Raw genomic sequence first — 20,162 nt, forward strand, 5'->3', positions numbered from 1 at the left:
GATGCCTAATAAACCATTAGAAAACTAAAACAGCTTTTTTTAAGTTCTAAATAGAGTTAAAATTTTAAGTAATAAAGCATAAATAGGTAGTTAATGATTAAATTTTAAAATCTGCTTTAAAACTGTTTAGAAAATTTAAGTCTGTTTATATACTTCAAGTTTTTTTTTAAAGCTCTAAATATTGATGTTAAAGAAGTACAAAAATAACGTTACAATTCACGTCTCTAAGCTTTAGTTATTGTTCATAAATTACTGTTGTAAAAAAAAATTGTAGAATAACTAACCATGATTACTTCTTTTACCAATTGAAAGTTAGTAACTTATACAAGAATCTAAAAAAGATTGCAACTGATATTTCAGAAAACTTATAAAATAATATAAAAAGTATACTTGTATTGTCTTAATATACTTTTAAGGAAAACTAAATTTTAAAGTTTCTAATGACGTATTTAAAAAAAAATAAAAATTGCACTTTAGTTTAATGTCTAAAGTTCTTTATATTCAGTTGCTAAATCGTAGAATAAATCTGAAAACTTGATTTAAAGATTGAGGTTTAAGAAACTTGTCTTTAAACTGATAAAACTAGTCATTAAAGGATAATTAAATTAATTGATTTTAGAAGTTTAGGGGGTCTTAAGCTGCAAAGAGGCTAAAGGGGGCCATAATTTGAAACTTACACTAGATGTTATTGGGCTGATTATTTAAGGGAAAAAAGTCTTAGGCGTATTGAAAATTATTTTTTTGAGAAATCTTGTGAGAGGGGCCATAGCATTTTCTATTTCTTTAAAGAAGGCCTTAAGAAATAAAGTTCGGAAATCTCTGCTCTAGTTAAACAGCAAAGTTTTATACTAATACACTTGTTTCAAATAAGTTGAATTAAGTTAAGCAAATACAATCATCACTTCCTTTTAAATAAACAAAACTTACTAGTAATCATACACTTTTATCGTTTATCACTTTTTTTTGTTTAAAAATTTAGCTTGAAGTTAGTTTAACTAACAAAAAATAAAAAACCATTAAAGTTACATATTTTGTTAAAACAAAACTTTTTGTTGAAACGTAATTGTTATATATAAATAATTAGTTTCGAGCATATTTTATCTCGATTGTTATAAGTATATTATTACTTAATTTATACATCTATGAAATAAAAACTAACACATTTCAACAAACAATTAAAGCATTTAGTTGTGAATAAAAATTTTACCATCGATTTTATACCTAACAGCAATAAAGATCCGCCATTCAAGTTGATAGAAGCTATAATACAACTTTTAAAGTTTATATCAAAATAATCTTGTGCTTTTAAACCTAATCTTTGTTTAAACTAGGTTAAAATCATTTTCACAGCCGCCCCTTTAAAAAAAAGTAAAAGTAAAAATCACAACCTTTATTTATAGACCCCAACTATCTAGTTTAAATCATTCTTCAATTTATTTTTTATTGATTTAAAAAAAAACCAAGAATATTATGTTTAAGTAAATTGTTGTCGCCTTAAAAAGTTATCGCCCAATAACTCTAAAATCCCCCTTTCTTACCTTAATAGTTTTTTACCCGCCTTACTAAGACAAAATGTTTTTAATTTTCTAGTGCTGCTATTTTTTTCTTAAGTCTTTATTTTAACAGTTTACCGAAAGAGTTAAATATCTATTTCTGTTTAATAAATGTTATAAAGGTTTGATTTTTTTACCAACTACTTATGAGTTCCTAAAACTAAAAACTACTTTTACTTCATTAAAACGCGTTGAAGATTTTATGTAAAAAGTCAGGCTTTCGTTAACCAACTAAGAGATTGTAAAATAAACAAATCATTCTATAATACATGTTTCATTTAAATATTACAGAAAAAAAACTATGGATTATCTTTTATTTATTTTAATAACATTTGTACGTTTACTTATTTTCTTATTGTAAATTTATTAGTTTACTAGTTTTGACAAGTTGATAAAAAAATTGTATATGAAACTGAGTCGCATTAAATTTTTTATTTTAAGTATTTTATCTGCCTTAATAATGTCATCACATTTAGAACCTTTGTAAAATGACACAAAATTTCCTGTTTTGTAACAAGAAAACAAGAACCTGTTGAATAATTATAACTTAAATGTCATTTTTAATATAGTCAATTTGTCAGCTTTTAATTTAATTTCACTAAAGTAATTGAAAAAAAAAAAATTATAAATCATCTTATTAATTTTTAAACCAAGAAAATATAATTCAACTAGTATAATGTTAACTTGACTCCTTTTTGTTCAATATAACTTGCTTATTTATGTCATTATCAATCTAAAACTACAAAATAGCTTGGTCAAATTTAAAACGCAAAGAAAATAGTACATATAGTTTTATATTTAAAATTCTTATGACACTAATTTTCTTGATTGTCGCTCGATATCTAATGAGCTTGTTGGATTTAAGCAGTATATCAAAAATTTTCTGATGCTGGTTTTATTTCAAAATATTTTAAAAAATTTAACTGTATAATCACTTACTTATGTTTGTTACACAGTGAACTTTAATACTGAGACCCTTATCAAGTAATTAGTTGAAAAAAGTGTAACGTTACTAGTCATCACTTCCTCATATTGTCATCAATTTTTTTTTGTTTAGTATCATGTTTGAGTTCACTAATTTGATAATTTTAAATGCTTCTTAAACCAATTGAACTTTTTGAAAAAAGTTATTGGTAAGTAACAAGTATGTATATATCTAAGAATTTGCTCAAACGTAAATATCACAAATACCTTTTTAGAGCATAATTTACATTATTATTATTGTTGAACTAGTAATACTAAATAATTTTTTATAATATAAACACAAACACGTTTTTAATAAACAGTTTAAACGTTATATATAGTGAAAATTTATTATCTACTTTTACTAAACAATAATAAAGATACATTATTCAAGATAATAAAAAGCTATAACTCTGGGTTTGGCTAACTGTGCCAAACGCGGCACGCGAAGCATATACCTGTGGTTTGCGATGTACTTTTCAGCTGTATTTTAATTTGAACAAATAATTATTTATAAATAATTTTTAATTTTGTTTTCTTTTGATGCCTGTCTGTTTTGTAAATGTGTTTAAGTCAGGACTAGTATGAAACAATTTTTTAGAACAGTTATACAGAAAAAAGTGTTCTACAATATATGTTACCCTATCTAAATTTAAAAAAATTGTTAAAAACAGTTATACTTTCTTCTAATTTTTACTCTAAAATATCAAAACTTACTGTTGAGTACAAACTGACTGACTTGTAAACCTAATAATTATTTAATTTAACTACGTTAGTTTTCTTTTATACCTACCTTTGTATTCTAATTACTAATTAGCATTGACCTATATGTAAAACGCTGAAAATCTTCCTGCTTTGTAACAAAAAAAGAAACCACTTGAACTTATTTTGCATAATTTATTATTATGTGTTAATTTTTTTTTGATACAGCTGTTTTTAATTTACACAGAAACTTACTAAAAGTAATTCAAAAATTTAACAAATTAATTTTATAAAAGGTAAAAACAAGTAAGTACTTAACTTTAGAAAATAACACACATGTTTGCATCGAAGTCAATATTGTTTTTAATAAACTTCTTTGTATTTACTTCTGGTAAAAACTATATTTTGATCTTTATTTCTTTTTGAAATTTTCCTACTGTAGTATATGATTTATTTAGAAAGTAAGTGTATATTGTTTTAAGGTCAATATAAAAACAGCTTTACATAATTAGCTTAGTACGTATTTATGTTTTGCAAACTAACGTTTTTTAATGTTAATTATTAAACTCGTAGGAATTGGAGTTTGTTTTAAACCTTTAATATTGTCATAAGTAACATAAATAAATTCATTAGTTTAGCAGTAAGAAATGTATAGTTTAATAGTAGAACACTTCGTAACGTAGGATTATTTTTAAGAAATTGGTTACATATAAAAGTTACATTAAAGGTAAATTATCCAGGACAAGACGTTAAAAGGTATCCAAGTGGTGTGCGACTCGATAACCGAAAAGTTCTTCGTGCACAAGGTCCTAGTGTTAGACATCGACGTGAAAATTTTATTATTTTCGCTTCGATAGTCCAAAAGTCGTATTTATAAGTAATTTCATATTTAAATCCTTTTCTTTTACTAATAATTCTTTAAATGATAAAAACACTTTGGTTTTTAAAAACATTGTTTTAAAAAATAATAACAACCGCTAGTTGACGCATTTTTGCCATGTATAATTAACTACCGATCACGCCGGGTTTCATGCTTTAATCAACATGTTACATCAAGCGACCATGTCTTGACCAGGCGATTGTTATGTAAGAAAGACGTATATAAACAGCAAAGCAAACGAGAAAGCAGATCATTTGGATTTCGACGTTAACAAGAAGCATCACTACGCCAGTTTCCAGTCCGAAGCGTAAGCCGCCATCTTTGGAAAGCTAGCTGAACTCTCGGAAAACCTTCTCTTGGCGGTTTGAGTGTAAGTCGCCATCTTGGAAAAACTAGATGAACTCCGGTGAAACATTCTTATTCAAGTATTTGTTTGTTTGTCTGAAACATTTACTTTGTACTTAACTTCATAACTTCGTAGTTTTTATATCTTGTTCTATATACATTTTGTATACCTACTTCAGCAACGTCGACGGGGCGTACAACTTGATTTAAGTTGTTAACGTGCAATACTCATAAGCCTACGCATTCTGCAGCAGACAAGCAGCAACAACTTCCAGTTTGGATCATTTTGAACATTGAACTCGACCCATAAGCCCACGCATTCGGTGGCATGAACTTATTACTTTATTTCTAATTTTCTTTATTTGAATATTATATTTTTTTATCTTGCGCGCTCCACATCCGGTGTCAACAAGGAAGTATAAGTTCCTACTTTCTGAACCAGTAAACTGTACGAACAACCATCTGTTACAGCCCAAGTAGAATTGTGAACTGCAAGAAGCTTTCTCAAGAAATAACTTTTCTTGTGTCTTTGATTTGTATTGTATAATAAAACATATAGACACTTGATAGTCTATATTTAAACTTAAATTATAAGAAAAATGAATAGAGTATTAGCTCTTACACACTCTTGCATTCGGTCGCAGACCGAGGTAGCAACTAAAGATAAAGATGGCCCCGAAGCTACTGCTAATCAGGCTCCTGTCAGAACTGCCGAACCTGTTACAGAGGCGGTTTCAAATAAAACTAGAGACCCCAGTAGCCCGGAGTACATCACTAGAACCAAATACTTTAAGCTTCTTTTTTATTCGTTCAATAAATTATTATTTAAATACCTACCTAGCTATCTTAACTTTTAATAAGCACTAACAAGATTATGGAATTATAAATATTCTAGGTCTGAAAAATTTAAAAGGCTTACTACAACAAAAATTTTATAAAAAGATATTAAAATTTTTGTTTGTTAACATTTACTATGAGTTGATTGATTTAAATGAAAAACATGTTTAATTCAAACATTAAGAAACGTGCAAAAAAAAATCATTAACTATTTTTCTTCTACCAATTTTATACTCTTCGTAGCTTCTTATTTATACTTTATCTTATAGATTTAGGATCATTTTACTTTCTACCATTTTAAATGAAATTTATTTTGTTTTTATTAACGTTATCACAGTAGTGATGCATAAACTTGTGAAACATGAAAATTTAAGTAAGTATGGAGTATAACATTTTTGTGTGTAAATAATAAACTACATTTTAACTTTACAATATTTTAGTTAGCATATCATTTTATAACGCAGTTTTATGTTTCACCAGTACATACCAGCTTATATGATTTTTTATAAGTTTTTAAGACTTTACCTGACTTTTACTTTTACTAGAGTCAGTATTTATTTATAAAGTTTTCTGTTTAACTATGCAAAATGATGTTTTCAATAGATGCTTGCCTAGTAAAAAGTTGTTGTAAGTTTTTTATTATCATTTTTTGCTTAAAAATTTACTTCTATTATTACTTTAATTTCAAATTGAAAATATAGATAAATGAGAAATACAAGTATTAAATAGTTTTTGGACACATTGCTAGAATTATAGTTTATTAAACGATAAAAAAAGACGCTCAAAATACTTGGTCATAGGACTTGGTGCACGAAGAACCTTTTGGTTATCAGGTCGCACGCCAAGGATACCTTTTAACGTCTTGTCCAAAACAGAACAGGGTAACTAAGCTAAATCAATAAAATATTTTATATTCTTGCTAATAAACTAGTCCTGAACAAAACATTTAACTGTATCCGTGGTGTATGGCGAAATAAACGAATGGTTTTTTTTCGTAAACCAGGTACTTAAACCATTTTTTGAGCGCTTTTTTATCGTTCAACTAAGAATATATAAAAAATGACTTTATCTGTCGAAAACGTCAGTTTTTTTATCTTTCTATAACATAGAAGAGAGCATCCTACGATCCATGAGCTTGGTTAAGTTTGATAGAAAATAAAATTAGTCTGTATTTTTGGAAGTTTATATGGCAAAAAAAGTAAAATCAGTCTAAACACGAAAATAAAAGATACATTCATTATTTAACCTTAAAAGCGTTGGTAATTTATGTTAATAGTTTCCGAAACATTAATAAAAAGATTTCAAACTTACTAAAACTTAGAATAAATTGCAACATATTTTCGCAGATTTTAGCAGTTCTATAAAAAATAAAATAATTAAATTCTTTTCAGGATATTTTATTTGTAACTTTTTAACAAAAACTCTTATTTCAAACTTACAACTGTATCTCATAATTTTTTTTTTAATTGTTAGCAGTCATGACGTTGGTTTTATTTATATAAGCAGGGTTGCCACAAATAAGCTGAGAAAAGTTTCCTGGGTTTTTACTAAAACTTTCCTGACTTTTATAAATCAAACTCTTAATTTAAAATTATTTTAAAATACATAATCAAAAACTTCAAACTATCTAAAGCTTTCAATCTTATTTTCATACAGGTTAAAATAATTTTTTTTACTGAATCCAATCATCTAACTTCCATTACATCACTTTAACCATCTGTGTATGATGATTGATGTATCTTTAATAAATAGCTCTATCAGCAAAATATAGTCAGACTTAAAATAAAAGTTGTAAAATAACCTATAAGGTAATATATATGCATATCTTTAAATAAAAAATATTTATCTAAAACATGTAATACGTTTATAAATTGTTCACTTAGTTTAAAATGCTACATAAATTATATAATATAAAATCCTTAAATTAAAAACCAATTAGATATAAATATACTTAACTAACTGTAAAAAAATACATAAAAAAGTTAACTATACATCTGTTATATAAAATATATCCTCTTATGATTTAGTATAACATTTAATCTACTCTATTCTACAAAAGTTATTTTACAAAAAATACAAATAATTTAACTTATCATGAAATATACTCTTATAACTTAATATTCAAGTTTAAACGACTTAAAAAACATAAAGAGGTATAATATACACATAAACTTGTTACATAAAATACTAAACTTAGTTCTTAATTATAAAGAACTTATTTGTTTACAAAAAAACACTTTGATTTTAAATTTCTGCAAGATAAACTTTTGTGTATATATCACAGTTTCAATATGGAGGTGTCCTTTCCACAGATCATCAATACTAAAAAGCATACAAAAACTGCCTGTTGAAGTAGGGTAGTTGTTTAATATATTGATAGAAAAATTTTGCAGTTTATATAAAGGATTTTTTTTTTCAATTTATACCAGATGAAGGCATTACAAATTAAGTAATTTTATAAATTTAAAGAAAAATTTTGGTCTGACAAAAGAATTTTCAATTGACTTTTACCATTTAAAGGCTTTGGAAAATAAGGAGTTATGTAATTTTAAACTGACAATATCTAACTTTTTTTTTAATTTTGTCAAAATTTCTGACTTTTTTCAAAAACCCCATTTTTTCCTGACTGTTGTCATTTTTTATTTTTCCTGACCTTGTGGCTGCCCTGTATAAGAATTAAAAATATTAAATAACAAATTTAGACATGTAAAAAGCTACCAACTCCTGCCCTAGAGTAAATAAATGCTGTAAGGAAACATAATCTATAAGTTATTTTATAGTTATGATAAATATGACACGAAATCATAACAAATATAATTAGTTTTAATAACTTATATTAATTACTTCATAGTTTTCATTGTTTTATATTTAACCATAACAGTGATTTTTTAAACTACACACCACTTTTCCGTTTAATTTTTTGTTTCAAAAAGATACTAATAGCGTGGCCCCACTGGATTTTGAAAAATTTCTTTCTGTTTCTGAATTTCTTCCAAGTTTTTTTAACAGGGTTTAAAATTTTTTTGAAAAATTTCTTCTAGGTTTACAGAATTTCTTCCAGATTTTTAAAAATACACGTTTTTGATTATATTTTTAGTTGAAATATAAGTTTAAGGTCAAAAAATGTGTTAAATAATATAACAACATTGAAAAGATACTGTAAAACTACTTTAAATGTTTTATTAATAAAAATCTTTTGACGATGAAAAATGTTTTTTATCTATATGGTAGATTTTTCTTGTTAAATTAAATGTTAATACTTAAAATGTAAAAATTGTTTAAAATTCCAGGTCTTTCAGTGTTTTTTGTTCCAAATTCTAGGTTTTTGAAGGTTATTTTAGCCTAAATTGTCAATAACAAGATTTTTTCAGGATTCCAGGTTTTTTGGCAGCCCTGTTAAAAGTACACGTTTTTAGGTCTGTTTTTAGTCTAAAGTTTAAAATACGTTTAAAAAGTGTGTTAAGTAGTATAAAAGATACTGTAAAGCTAGTTTAAATGTGTTTTTAATAAAAAATTGTTTAATTTTTTTTAAATTTCAGGTTATTCAATTTAATTTTTTTCCAAATTTCTCAAATTCTAGGTTTTTCCAGGTATTTTTAACCTAAATTGTCAAATTTCAGGTTTAGTGGCCACCCTGTACATAAACTAGCAAAAACAAAAAGACATTAGTTCTGAAACGATTTCAGAAATTACTTCAATGTGAACTGTTATTTTTTAACATGCATTACTTCTATAAAATAAAAAAACTGAAATACAAAATATACCCTATACTATTTAGTTTTGATCATTAAATCAAAGTTCATCACTATTTTTTAACAAAATGAGCAATACATTGGAGACACATAAAAATTAAACTATTTTGTAGAACCAAAACATAATCATAAATAATTAGTAAATAGTACTTACTTATAAGAAAATCAAACGTATATTATAATCTTAAGACGATTAAAATGTTCTATATATACACTTGAAAATTTAAACAACTTCATTAAAATTTATTTAAAAAAATTGATTAATAATTTACACAACTAAAATTATACTAATTCTTTTAAGTTAGTTTTAGAAAAAAATACTTCAAAGATTTTCAAAGACAGAAACAAAACTACCAATTCATACATAATAAGTTAGTGTTTTTCAATATATGCTTAAAGAATTACCTAATCGAAAAGCAAAAATGTTAGAAATAGGTAGGAGAAGTCTAATAATTTATAAGCGATATTTTTAAAGTCATAATAAACTTATCGGGCTTTAAAATAAAATTAACTACAACAGAATGTTTCAAAACATATGATTATTTCTTATTTATAAACCAATAAAAATATTTTTTCCCATAAGAGAATTACACTTTATCTTGTACTTCTTATGAAGTTCTTTTTTTATGAATCTTAAATACAGTCTTAACACAACTTCACCACCGTTATGATTTTTTAACGTAGACACCATACTAGAAGCAAATTGATCTACATCATCAGTTTTTCTGCACAAATGTGTAAACTTTTTGATCTGTGCAAACTTATTGGCGTCCAAGTTCGTCTTCAGCGCTCGTAGAAACTCGCTAGCTGGAGCTTTGTTCAAAGCAGCCTCGTCAAACTTGCAAGAAGAGGCAGCAAAGGAACCTGAATCAGAGGTTATTTTCTTTTGGTTTATAAACTCATCTTCCTTTGCCTTTGATGTGCATGGCATGTCAGACTGTTTCGTTGCTTCAGAAACAAAGCTCTTCGAAATCCTGTTAGAGTCCTTCAACTTGATTCTTTTTCTAGCTCTCGGCGTGGACAAGGGATCAGTTTGGGTCTGCTCAACGACGAGCGTTTCACGTTTTAGAGAGCCTTGAGACGAGTCGGAAGGCGTTTGATTGTGGAAGTTAAACGTTGTGAAGCCAGAACCAGCTTCGTTTGAGTTGAGTGCAGTCAGCAAGCTCAAACTGTTCATGTCAGTACCGACCAAGCTACCGCCGACGTGGGAATTTTTACAGCAATCGTACTGAGACATGGCTTCACTTATTGTTAGGTTAGACTTTTGCGTGCTCTGGCTCTTAATGTGTACAACTTTTTCGTTAAACTTTGGAAAATCTGAAACTTTCATAAAGTTTGAAGACAGTGTTAGTTTTCTTTTTTGACTTGTTGCGCTGATCTGACTATAATTAATCTTGGACGGAGGCGGCGCGCCTTTAAGCCTGACTGATTCTTTAGCTTGAATGGAACAAAAAAACGATTTCAGCCTGCGTATGTATTTCGCAAAGTCATCAAAAACAACCACCTGGTCCCTTATCCAGACTGGCAGCTCTTTTATCTGGTTCTGCATGGAGTACCTCGTGTCGAATAGTATGATGGCCCCGTAATCGTGCCTGTGCCGGATCACCCTGCCGATGGCCTGGTTCACCGCCCTGCAAGCCTGCAGCCGGTACCACTCCTCGCCCGACAGAAAGTCTTTGAAGTGCTCTTTCTTTCTCAAGTCGTTGAGAAACAGCTGCTTCAGCTTGACCTTGGGATCAAATGCGGGCGGAAAGGGAATGCCGAGAATGACGACGGCCCTGCCGTTTTCGTTCGAAAAATCCAGACCTTCCGACACCTTTCCCCTGCAAACGGCGAACAAAATCGCCTCCTTTTTGGTCTTGATGCTGCTGTAGTAGCTGTCTATGGTGGCCTTGAAGTCTTTTTTGTCCTCCATGGTCACCGGCTTGATCTTCCCCAGCTCCTCCATCACGCCCATTTCCTCCCACTTGTCGCGGAAGTTGATCATGGCTGAGTAGCTGGCAAAGAAAACCAAGACACCGCCGGGTGTCGACCTTGCGATGGAGCACAGGGAAGTGCCAATCTCCACCGCCATCTTGCGGTCGTCCCTCGTGCCGTAGGTCAGCTTCATGTTCCCGCCCTGGATACCCGACCTCACCACGCCCACGAACACTTGGTGGCGCTCGATAACGTGACCGTTGGAAATTGTGATGGGGGCGGGGATGTGGAACTCGGTGATGAACGTGTTGAGCGGGGTTAGCGTCCCGCTGGTCAGTATGAGGTTGCGGACTCCGGTGGCCACCAGGTCTTTCATTGCGTAGCCGGGGCTGAAGCACCAGTAGGACAGGGTTCTAACTTTGGTGTCCTGCTTGCTGCTCTCTGTGTTCCAAACGTTCGACGGGTTCTTGTTAAACGTCTTTTCTTTTTCCTCAATGAAAACCCTGTAAAACGTACTGAGCTCGTCAACTCTCGACCTCGAGTCTGGGTCAATGGCGTTCATTGGAGCGAACACAATCCTTATTATGTCACCAAATTTTTGTAAAGCCACGCCTCGCGTTTTGAACTGGTTGCTCAACGTGGAAAGATATTTGTATATGTTTTCTAACAGTTCAAGCAAGATTTCGTACGTGTCAAAGTTGAGATTGACTCTGTTGAACAGCTCGAATATGTAAGAGCCCGACTTTTGAAGACTGTTAGTGGTTTTGTCGAGCTCTATTTCAAGAAAGTACTGCTCCAGCACCAAAAACAGCTGCTTCATCAGAGCAAGCTCGTCTCTGTTGAATTTGGCGAGAAGGCTGGAGCTCGTCTCGTCGGCGTCCTCGCTCGTTATCCCGCTGTCCTTGAACTTGTTCACCGCCTCCAGTATCTCGTTCATCTCCTGGATGCAGTGCGCCAGGTCGGTGGAGGTCAGGTCGAAGGAGCTCGACTCCTCGCAGTTCTTCTCCAGGTTGTGCGCCTCGTCTATTATGACGATGTTGCCCGCCGTTTCCAGCCCCTGCGCTTTCCTCGACTTCTTGTCCAACAAGTAGTTGTACGGCGTGAAGATGACGGCCGTGCTGCTGTTCTTGGCGATTTCCCGCTCCGCGTAGTACGGGCAGCAGCTGGTGGCCTCGCCCATCTTGGCCAGGTCCTCGATGTCCATGATCTTGCTGGTGAACACGCCGGTGCGCTGCCCCTTCTCCACGTTGTTGTAGTAGTGGCACATGCGCTTCTTCACCTTGGTGCGGCACATGTGCACCATCAGCTGGTTGCTCGACTGCCGGGACACTTTGGGGTGGACGCACAGCTGCTGGCGCGACCCCATCACGCTGATGTTCACGTCCTTGCCGTACCTGGTCCTCTTCAGCTCCTTCACCACCTGCGCGAGTTTATTGTTATCTGTTGTGTGGCAGTTAAGTTTAAAAACCTGTATAAAAATTGCAAGTTAAAATGTAAAAAGGTGTTGAGTGCTAGAGCTCACTTAAAATCGAAAGCAACTTTATTCGTACGCAAATATTTTTTATTAACTCACAGCGCTTCGCTATTCATCATATATGGAAAATGGTCTATGGAGTCTTCGAACGATTAGTTTACAATTAAAAAGCATACAAATCATTTGAGTGTGAGATATGCTTGTTTTTTACATTCAAATATATGTTTATCGTAAATATGTCTGACAAGTATATACAAAATTTTGCATGCTTTTTAATTTACTTTAATTTTTAACAGACTCTGTAGAGCTGTTTATATATTATGAACAGTGAAAGGCCGTAAGTTAATAAAGCGTCTGCGTACAATAACAACTGTTGTTTTTATATAAACTATCAAAAAAAATTAATTGCACAAAATTTAAAGTTTAAAAATAAGAATAAGAATGTATAGGTAATTTTAGGTAGACTGATAACAATCTGTTTGTGTTGAAAAACTTTTTAAAAATCTTTCCAGGCATTCAATAAAATCCCTAACCTCAACATTCTATAACACTAATTTTAATTTTTTAATACAGAGATGTTGTAACTGACATTTTCTAAAATAAAATAGTATACATTAAAATTAAATATATATTGTTTAAAGAAACTTAATTATAAATTCAACTAGTGTTTTTCTAACAGAAAATTAAATATAAAAAGGTTTTAGCTCAAAAGTTAATTGTAATTTTTTAGTTCTAAAAAAACTGAATATCCAAACTTCAAAGGTTCATTTATGAACAAGCAAATGTTAATTTTTTTAAATGTTGGACCACTGTACTGACATAACTTAGCTATCATTAGTTGCTTTTAACTGTATTTTTTTAATTAAATAAGTTTTTGAGGTACTAAGGTAGAAAGTCAGAAAGTTAAATTGGTTACCTATGAAAAGATCAATTAAAACAGGCAGAAAAAATATTTTTTTTTTTATAATCTAAATTCTTCTACAGTTTTATGTAATTGTTGTCAAACTTATTTAGTATGATCTTAACTCTAAAAACAACTGTATTTGTAAATGAGTAATTTTTCCTTTGTTATAAATATGTAACAAAATAATTACTTAAATTCATCTAACTTTTTTTTACAAAATGCAAGTTAAATTTCCTAAAACTTTGAGGTTAATTATTCAAAATACGAAGTAAAAGATACAATTTCAGTTAAAGTTTCAAACATCTGAAAGAACTTGCATATTTTTTATACTTTTGTGTAGATACTACTTACGAAACTAACTCTATCTCAATGTTTAATTTTTTTTTTCAATTGTATAAAAGTATTTTATACAGCATTCCTACTTTTGTTTTTAAGTCAAGGAATAATCAAAGAAAATTTACATTTGTTACATGATAAAAAAGTTTAAAACTATTTTTAGACACTCAGTTTTAAAAATCAAAAGTGAAAAATAATAAAACATGTTGTGCTATATATAAACTCAGCACAATAACAAGTCAATATATATTTTTTTTTAGTTAATACTTTTTAAGAAAAGCACAATTTTCTGTTTAAAAATGCATCACTTGACAAAAATTACTTAAAGTTAAAGTATGCTATTATATAAAAAAATACGTCTAATATAAATACATTCAAAGTTAATAAACTGTTTAAAAATTAACATTACATGTTATCAACTTCAATATAAAAATAACTTTACCTCTCATTAATTATTTCATTCATATATCATTAAGTGCAATGAAAATTTATAAATAAAAACTACTATAAAATTATTTATCAAGTCTAAAATTTTTTTTGAATATGTTGAAAATTTGAATTTTTTTTTTAATTTGAATTTTTATAACTGATTATCCCTTTTAATGAAACTTGATAAACTAAACTTTAAAAATACAAGTCTTGTACACTATATCCTTAAATTTATTTTAGTTTAGAACTCGACTATTTTCATTACAAACTAACAATCTTTAAGCCTATTATAATTATTAAAAATAAATATAAAATTTACAAAAAACAATTGTATGTGTAATCAAAATTTGGTTTAACACTAAGAAAAAGTAAAATATAAGAAAATAAAATGCTTTTTAAGACTTTGCTTGTTTTATCAAAGAAAATCAAAGAGTTTTTTGTACAATTTCAAAAAATAAAGGAAAACTAATGGCAATCAAGAAAAGTGGAGCCCTGTTTATTGTATGTAATTTGAGCTTTGAAATAAATAAATAGAAAATAAATTTAACCTTTCCCCTATGGCCTTACCACAACAACTTTCAATACTAAAACTTGAGGTTTTAAAACAGAGTTGGGCAACGTACAGCTTAACAACAGATATCTCTGGCATGTGACCTGAACTTCAGCTTATAAATAACTTGTGCTAATCAAAAGAATAAGTTATTTGATAAAAATAATTATTTAAATTACTGTTACTTTTTTTAGTATACAGTAATTGACTATTTCATTTTAATCTTGGTTTCAAAAAGTTTTATTAGCTTTAAAGTTAGAACTTGAGAAATTAACCAGACCAATAAGTTTTTTTTCAAGTCCAAAGGGCAAACAATAAATATTGTAAATCTGACCTGCTAAGCTGCTGACATCTACTTTTAAACTTATTAGAGTGGCTAAACTAGAAATACAGTACGAAGTTATTAATAAATAATGTTTGCAGAATTATTTTATAGGTATGGAAATATAATTATTTAATGTTTCTTTATTTGTGCATTACTATAATCACATACAAAATCTATAAAACAGTTCAAAATATTTTTGTGAAAATAAAAATTGTATTGAGTTATTTTAGAACAAACAATAATTTTTTCTACTTTTAACAAAACATTTAACAGGTTATAATCTCTCAATCAACTTTTAACTCCACTTACAAAATTTCAAACCACCTGTGTTATTTGTGAATGAGTTCTGGACGCATATATGATCTTTGGTATCATGTTTGTGTCTTCATCCTGGTCATTTTTATCATTCTGCTGCTGGAACGCTTTGTTGGCTTTGTACTGCTTCACTTGCTGCTCCCTCCACGCCAATGCAGCACACAGCAGGCTCAACGTCTTGCCCGTGCCGGTGGGAGATTCAAGAACGGCGTTTTCTCCTTTTTGCAGAGCTTCAATCACTTTTGACATGTAATCGTGCTGCACCTGGTAAGGCTGGAAGGGAAACTTGACTTCTATTCCGTTGATGGCTACAACATTTGTCATTATAAACTCTGCAGAACAATGTAAAGGTAAATGTTTTTAAACTACGATGATCTTTGATTAATGCTGTAATAGAACAATGATGCTATATCTTTTTAAAGGTATTTGTTAATATATAAAGCTTATTTTCTACGTTATGTGTGAAAATGATTAGTTGCTATTTATTTTATATCAATAACTGCAAATTAAGGTTAATAAACTATCTTATAACCAAAAACAATTTTAAAACAAGCTTATTAAATAAAAACTGTGTGTTGTTTTAGCTCAGGATCAATAAGTCAATCTTATTGACATTAGTTTTAAATCTAATGGCAATACAAAAATCCAAAAACTCATAAACTCTAGTAATATTTTTGAACTATACTTCAGTACCTTTTGGAAAAAAAAATAAAGCTACCAAAATTGCTTCATGCTAAACAATAATGTATTAAATATGAGATACCTTTTACTAAGTTTTAAATACTCATTTTAAACACCCTTGTTTAGGAGTAAGTAGGCTGAAATATACTTCACTAACAAGTTATATCTACAGTTTTCATCTATTGCAAACCTACTATTAAAATAAATATTTTGGAAAAATTTAAGGTCTTAAACAGTATAGAGTTTTATTTTTAGTTTTGAAAAAAACAGATAGATAGAAATTGAGGTCCATTGTATTGTGTTGAAAGCATTTTACAAATAAAAACTATATATAAAAAGTTTATTGTAATTTTTATGCTGTACAAAACTTGATTTAAAATGTTAAATTTCTAACGTTGATGTGCAACAAGGCTTATCTGAAGGAGCAAATTCAACTTGCTTAACAGCAACATATAAAAATTTATGAGCTAAAACAGAAGTAAATAATCTATGAAATACCTGTGCACAGTATTCTACCTTAAGCTAGTTCTCAACTGCAGCAGACAGTAAATTACTAAAATCACAGAAAACCAGCAATAATTAGAGCAATCCTGAAGCTCCAGATCACCACATAATAACAAATACAAAAACAGCTTACAGGACTGCTTTCTTGATATCTTGGGTTTTTGAAGAAAGCATTAAAATATTTCTGGTTAATTTGAGAAAGGTATTTTTTCCAGTTAGTTCATTAAATATTTTTTTAAACATTCTAAGTACTTCACATGAAAGCCTTCCTCATTACTAAAAAATGATATAAAAACTAACTTGGAACTTTGTTTGCTGATTAATGTTTACAGTATTTTTTTATTCTACAAGCATTACAAATGAAGACTGTGAGTTTAAAACTTTTTAGGATTGATCTCATATTTAAAAGATTCTTACAAAGTAGTTTTTGAATTAAGGCCATAGGGGGGTAGAAGCCATTTTTTGATCAAAAATAACATATAGACTTATATTATAGTAAATTTCATAATCTTTCAGATGCTTTTTTTAGATTTTAAAAATGTTAAGTAACTTTTTTTTTATGACCGGTTATATAAAGGGTTGTCTTTATAAAGGGTATATAAAGGGTAACTTTAAAGCCGTTTTTCTCGAGTTTTTAAAAACGGGCTTTAAAATCTATCTTCTCCTTCATTTTTCAAGCAATCTTCTTCAAATTTTCAGGAAATGTTTCTTACATTATGAGAAAAAACGTTATTTGTGAATTTGCATAATTTTGAAAAATAAAAATTTTATCACAAAAAAAAAAGTGATTTTTTATCAAAAAATTTTTTTTTTTTTCAAAAAAAAGGTATTTTTACTTGAAATTTTTTAAAGTCACAAATAACCTTTTTATTTTAATGTATAAAGAATAGACTGTGAAAGTTTGAAGAAGATTGCTAAAAAAATGAAGGAGGAGATAGATTTTGAATGCATTAGTCTTTTTTTGCCGTTTTAGTTTTTCCTTCCCCATAAGGAACCTGTTATGCAGCCCGACTTTGGCCAGTCATATCTCAAAAACTAATTCAAATTTTTAAAAACGGTAGAAAGCAACTTGAAGCTTAGTAAAAACTCTATAAAATAAGATCAACTTGTAAAAAACATGGCCTACCCCCCCCCCCTATGGCCTTAACTTTTTATTTAATAACAAAAAGGGGTATATTGAAACTAATATTAAAAACAGACCAACTTAAATTGTTATATAAATAAATAATTTTGGTAAACTTATAACATATATAGTAATAGTGCAAAATGAGTATTTTATTCACTACCAGGTTTCGGAAGCAAAAGAAATTTACAACCTTGTCAAGTGAAATAATATGGTAAACTGCACTTAACAGTAAAATTAAACTGTAAGTAAACTTATAAAAATACTAACTTCAATAATAATAAAAATGTTTATAGAAATTTTAAAACTTAATTTTATCATAGTCATGTAGAAAACTTCAAATATTTTCTGATAACAATACAAACTTTAATCACTTGAAATATATCAGAAAATTAGATTTAAGGCAAAGACATTAAAAACGTTATGTAATTACTATAATTTTACTTGAAACATGTTTTATAAGAAAAAATTTGGATAAGATACAACTTTTTATTATTATAATAGTAACTTCTTATATAATCTAAATTTTACAACATATAAAAGTTGTTCAAATTATTGGTTCCTCAATGATTTTTGTTCAAATTTTAAGATTTTTAAAAAAGTAACAAATTCAAGGTAGTATATAAAAACTAATTCTCTAATTTCATTTAATTAATAGCTATAACATAATCACAGTTATAAATAAGAAACATACAGCCCTTCTTGCAGAAACGTTACTTAAGGGCATGGGCAGTCCACCTTGATTTTTATAAGTTAATTTTATTGTATAGAGTTTTATCTGAGCTATCACAAAGTTTTTAACCGCTTGAAAAACTTCAAAGTAATTTTGAGATATGAGCCATCAAAGTCGGTGACCTCAATAGGTTCCTAATGGAAGGCACAAACTAAAAATGCAAAAAAAGACCATTTCACTAAAAATCTATCTCCTCCATAATTTTCAAGTAATCTTCTTCAAATTTTTACAGACAGTGTTTTATTAAATTTTAAAAAGATTGAATGCAGGATTTTTTTTAATCTTGAAAAATAAAATCTTATAAAAAAAACAACCTATTTTTTTTCATTTTTCAATATTTTAAAAATTTCAACATTTAAAGTCTTTTAAACTATAAAAGGAACGTTTCCTGAAAGATTGAGGTCTCTAGCTCAAAAAATGAAGAAGAAGATATATTTTTAGTGATTTTTTAAATTTCGCAGAAAATTGACCCCAAAAAATTTGTGGTCCATATGTTTGTATCGGAAACATTTTATAAAAATTACAATATCTCAAAAGTTAAATAACATATTTTAATTCTATAAAAACTGGCTTGTAGTTTGTACTTCAAGCTTTCATACAAGATCCAATGTTATTTTTAGTAAAAAAAAAATTTGCACCTCCCCTATGCCCTTAATCAAGTACACAAATTAATTTAGCTTGAAAAATACTTATACAAAACAATTAAAATTAAGCTCTTTTATTTAAAAAAAACTTAAATGTGGGTTAATAAATTATACCTTTTAATATTAAAAACCTTTATAGTTAAATATTTTCAAATACACAGTCCATGGAAGTTTACTTTTGATAAGTATGGTTGGCAAAAGACTCTCCTGGTAAATTTCTGAAAAGTTTCCCTCTAACATAAGTGATAAACAGAAAAACTAATTTCAAGTGTAACTTAGCATTAATAGTAGTTTTGAAAATTTTTAAACTGCAACTTATTTATCCTGATTTTGCTTTTTAAACTATAAAAATTGTGAAACAATACTTTATTGCTTCTTTAGATGTGTTTTTTAATAAAAAAATCTAAATAGTATACATTTTTTTATATATAACAGTTAGTTTCTACCAAATCAGAATTTCATAAATTATAGCTAAAATTAATGAAAATTCTTGGTTTTTCATATTTTATTTCATGACTTTTTATAAGCTCTAGTTTCTTTTAAGTTTATTTATCAAAGTATTGAATTCCAAGTTAGTCAACTTTAAACAATTTAATTCCAGGAACTTCTAGGTTTCCAAGTAAAACTGCAACCCTGATACAATTTGTTTTAGTGTGTGACAAAAAAGTATATTTTTAGTATAAAATATTTATTTAAAGATTTCCTTAATCAGTCTTGCTCTAATTTCAACCAACTTTTTGTACTTTTCAATAATCTTCAACATGTCTTACAACTATAAATAGTAAAGACAACTAAACCTTAATAAAGCACATTTGATCATAAAAAAATTAAACTAAGTTATTTTCTGTGAATAAGATTTTTACAGTGCAAATTTCTTCAGTAAATCATTTTGCTCAGTTTTTACAAAAGCATTTCAGAACTTAAAGTCATTAACAGCAAGAAAACAAATACATTTTTTTAAACTTTATGTTTACAAAAGGCAATAAGATACTATTTTGAATTTATTGAACAACAAAAAAATAAATAAAAGCTCTTTTAAAGTTTAGTCTAAGGACCTAATGTACAAAAAAACCTTCACTTATTGAGTAATAGGCCATCGATATAGTTTAATGTCTTGTCCTAGACTGTTGTATACATTTAAGGACAGTGAGCCAAAATTTTATGTAATATAACACCAAATTAATGCTTTAAAATA

General features: G+C 28.7%; 1 protein-coding gene across 1 annotated transcript; it reads right to left on the reverse strand.

Annotated features, from left to right (window-relative positions):
* Positions 1–4,381: 4,381 nt before the first annotated feature.
* Positions 4,382–15,610, reverse strand: LOC145828481 (regulator of telomere elongation helicase 1-like). The gene is made up of 3 exons (XM_082936236.1): positions 15,292–15,610; positions 9,794–12,369; positions 4,382–4,514 (listed from the first exon to the last, which is right to left on the reverse strand). The coding sequence occupies exons 1-3, from the start codon at positions 15,604–15,606 to the stop codon at positions 4,382–4,384; spliced, it is 3,024 nt and encodes a 1,007-aa protein (XP_082792362.1). The 5' UTR covers positions 15,607–15,610.
* Between the last annotated feature and the right edge of the window lie 4,552 nt (positions 15,611–20,162).

Source organism: Thalia democratica, chromosome 2, assembly GCF_965202585.1.
Source record: "Thalia democratica chromosome 2, ktThaDemo2.hap1.1, whole genome shotgun sequence".
NCBI classification, from domain to species: Eukaryota; Metazoa; Chordata; class Thaliacea; order Salpida; family Salpidae; genus Thalia; species Thalia democratica.